This window comes from Pyxicephalus adspersus, chromosome 8, assembly GCF_032062135.1.
Source record: "Pyxicephalus adspersus chromosome 8, UCB_Pads_2.0, whole genome shotgun sequence".
Lineage (NCBI taxonomy): Eukaryota > Metazoa > Chordata > Amphibia > Anura > Pyxicephalidae > Pyxicephalus > Pyxicephalus adspersus.
This window is the reverse complement of record NC_092865.1, coordinates 41,087,754-41,090,941: the sequence shown is the minus strand read 5'-3', so window position 1 is coordinate 41,090,941 and position 3,188 is coordinate 41,087,754. Positions and strand designations below refer to the sequence as shown.

Sequence of the window (3,188 nt, the reverse complement as noted above, 5' to 3'; positions counted from 1 at the left end):
TTGGTTTATCATTACATTCCATTGCTGGGTGGAGGCTGAATGGAGAGTTTCCTTTGGCATTTCATTAGTAATTTAGGGTCCCGCAGCTGCATTGGCTGCAGTTTCCACATTCTCCTAACCCAGATGAATTGTATTTGATTCAACTCGACACCATTTTCTCTTGATTTCCTACAGGAAGCGAGCTGTGTTCAACCTTTGTTTAGTCCTCCGAGTCTTACATTTTATGTTTACAGCCAAGTGTGTACAGCAACCATGATTGTTTATGTATTGTTGGTGTTTTTTATTAAATCTTCAAAATCAATCTAATTATAATCATGTTTTCTGCTTTTTGATGGAATTGATTATATACAAAAAGTTGTCGCTTGTTCTTGTCTTGTGCCTGCAAGGCATTCATGTTTAGAAAATAATTTACCCCAGAGATATATGAGAGGCTGTTCAGGGCTTTAAGGGAAATAGAAAAGTTTTCTCTTTACAGTTATATAGTATACCCTAAAGAAAATGTGAACTGTAGAAGAAGTGTCCAAAAACTGCAGACAGAGAGCAAAGGACCAGTCCCTGTAATGCCTGAGGTCTTATTGAAACTGATCTTTTCCTCATTACCGACTTGGCACGTCTTACTGTGTGTCTGAGCTTATGGGCCATCTTGTTAAAGGCAGGACTATGCTATCTCATGTCAAAGGTGTTAGGGCCGTTTCAGACCTGCTTCTGCAAAACGTTGCTGTTAAAAGCTCCTGGAAGTGTACTCAGCACAATATGGCTTTCAGGGTCGTTTTCAGGCAAAAAAACCTTTGTTTGCAAAAGCTTGTACAGGCGGTGTCCTGGCTTTTCGAACACGTGGCAAAGGTGTTTTTTGCCTACCCATTCAGCAAGCAATTCCCTAGCTTTTAAAATGGCCATAAAAGCCTGCAGCTAAAGCACACTGATACCTGTACAAGCTTTTATGAGCATTTAAATGCAAATCTATGGAGGCTTTCGGATGGTTAAAGGACCCTAGGAGCCACATACAGCTTCTGAACAAACGCTTGCAAAAGCCTGCATGAAAAACCAGCCATTTTTTTCATTTAAACTATTTTTACAAGGATTTTGTAAGTGTTTGCAGGCTGTAAAAACTTACAAACGATTGAAAAATAGCAATTTGAACATGCACTAATTCTAATGTCTGATGGATCTGATGAAGTTAATGATCAAGTTGGATGAAGCAGCTGGAGAGGTTAAAATAGAACTAAATCTTTGACCAGTCAGGTAAATATGCCTCCTCAGTTTTTTTGCAGTATAGTTCCGCTTTAAGAAAGCACAGATCCACACAATAGATGACACAAGCAGGGGATGCATGCAGTGCAGATGCTTGTGTTGTATTGCATGTAAGTTGTGGTGTCCTGCAGAGCAGGAATGTTGCCATAATGCATGTGGCTGCCATTTTAAAATGAGTAATACCCCAGTGCACCAACTTATATAAGATGTGTTACTAAGGTACAGTTGTATGATCCCACCCTTAGATGCAGCTTTCTCTCCAGCAAGGAGAACATTAAAGATAACACTAGTGGTATCACCAAAAAAGCACATGAAATGTTTTTTTTGTTTAAAGTATAATAAATATCAAGGTAATACATCAGGGTCTGTATTGAGCAGCTTTTGTCCCCAGAATGCAGTAGGATTTGCACAGAGCCAGGGGAGTGCTGCTTTCCCACAGAAGATCACAAAGACATTGAGTTCTGAACAATACTGTGCAAAAAGTATTATATTTGTTATTTTAGAAATCTTCTGAGATTCATTGACATACAAACTTAAAGCCACAATGTATGTGTACATTTGGACAAAATGTGGATATGTTTGCGTATGTAGTGCATATTATAATGTTCATTTTGTTCTGATTCTTGTTTAATACACTCAAGGATTGTTTTTATTCCGAAAATGCAGCAGAAATGATTTGTTTTATTTGTGCAAATATTTTAATGATTTAATAGGCTTGTTTATTAGGAACAGCCCTTATGGGTTTTGGTTGTGTCATCACACAATAACAATGTATGAGCTATGTACTGTGCTGTGTCACCACTTGTTTCCAGTTGCAGGTGTAAAAACAAATCACATTCACTGCTGCTTTTATTGTCTAATGTTGTTTTAGTTATATAGAGCATTGTTCTCAGTTTTGCAGATGTTTATTTTTATGGAGAGTTTCTTCAACTTACAGTTTTTGCTTTTTGCTGTCTTATATTTTGTTTACTAGTTGAGTTTGTATAACTTTTTTTTTTTTTTTTTTTACTTCTAATAGAAAATGTGATTAATGGTCAAGAATATGAAGTGATGATGCAAATCGATTGTGAAGTAATGGACACCCGAATTTTACATGTTAAATCTGCATCTATTCCTCCATTCCTTCGAGAATATAGAGAGAACCAAACCAAGTCTTTTTACAACTCTGCCTCCTCAAGTTCAGAACAAACCCCTGTCCTTGGTGCCATCAGCGAGTCTCCTCTTTGATGGCTGAAAAATCATTTGTAAACATATGCACAGTATTTTGTTGGCAATAATTTATCATGTCATTGTAAAGCTAAACTCCAGGAATACTTGTAGTACCCTTGACATGGAGCTACCCCGTCATTGCAAGGGTTAATGCTTGTCTTTTGCTAGGAAGAATGTAAAGAAAGGACCTACCTGAGTTCCCCACTTTCACATGTTGTTCCTCAGGGTGAGCAGCCTTTTCACCAAAGCATTCTGTGTTTCATTCACAGACCTGACATTTTCCAATGCATGACCAATAATCTTGTAGTGTAAGTAATTACTGGTCCACCCATTGCATTGTGATTCACCAACACACCGAAGGCCTGTCCATACCAAGATTATTAGAGGGATGCCCAGGCTGTGGGAAGAGGGGTAAAAAGGGTTAATATAAAGCAAGGAAAGTCCTTTTCATATTCCGCAGACAAAAGTGAACATTTAACCCTTGCAGTATGTCGAGAACTCCACCACAGTGCTACTTATACATATTCTTGAAGTTCAGCATTACCATACTGTTTAAGAAACAATTCAGCTAATCTTAAACTCGCTGAGGTAAATATTTTTACTTTATGGAAACTGTAGGTAATTATGTAAAGTGATTTTCCATCCCAAATCTTACTAAAATAGATTTTCATTATAAATATCTTCACCACGGATCTGCTTTGCTGTTTTCTAATACAATATAAACTTTG

The 3,188-nt window shown here is 37.4% G+C and overlaps 1 protein-coding gene across 2 annotated transcripts in view; it reads left to right on the top strand.

Moving 5' to 3' along the window:
* The window catches only part of ATF6 (activating transcription factor 6), a gene marked incomplete at its 3' end in the record, with an annotated part of 44,050 nt that extends 40,862 nt beyond the window's left edge, over positions 1-3,188 (top strand). For both annotated transcript variants that reach the window (XM_072420148.1, XM_072420147.1), the window contains 1 exon segment: positions 2,270-3,188. In XM_072420148.1, coding sequence (XP_072276249.1) covers positions 2,270-2,478 — 209 coding nt within the window.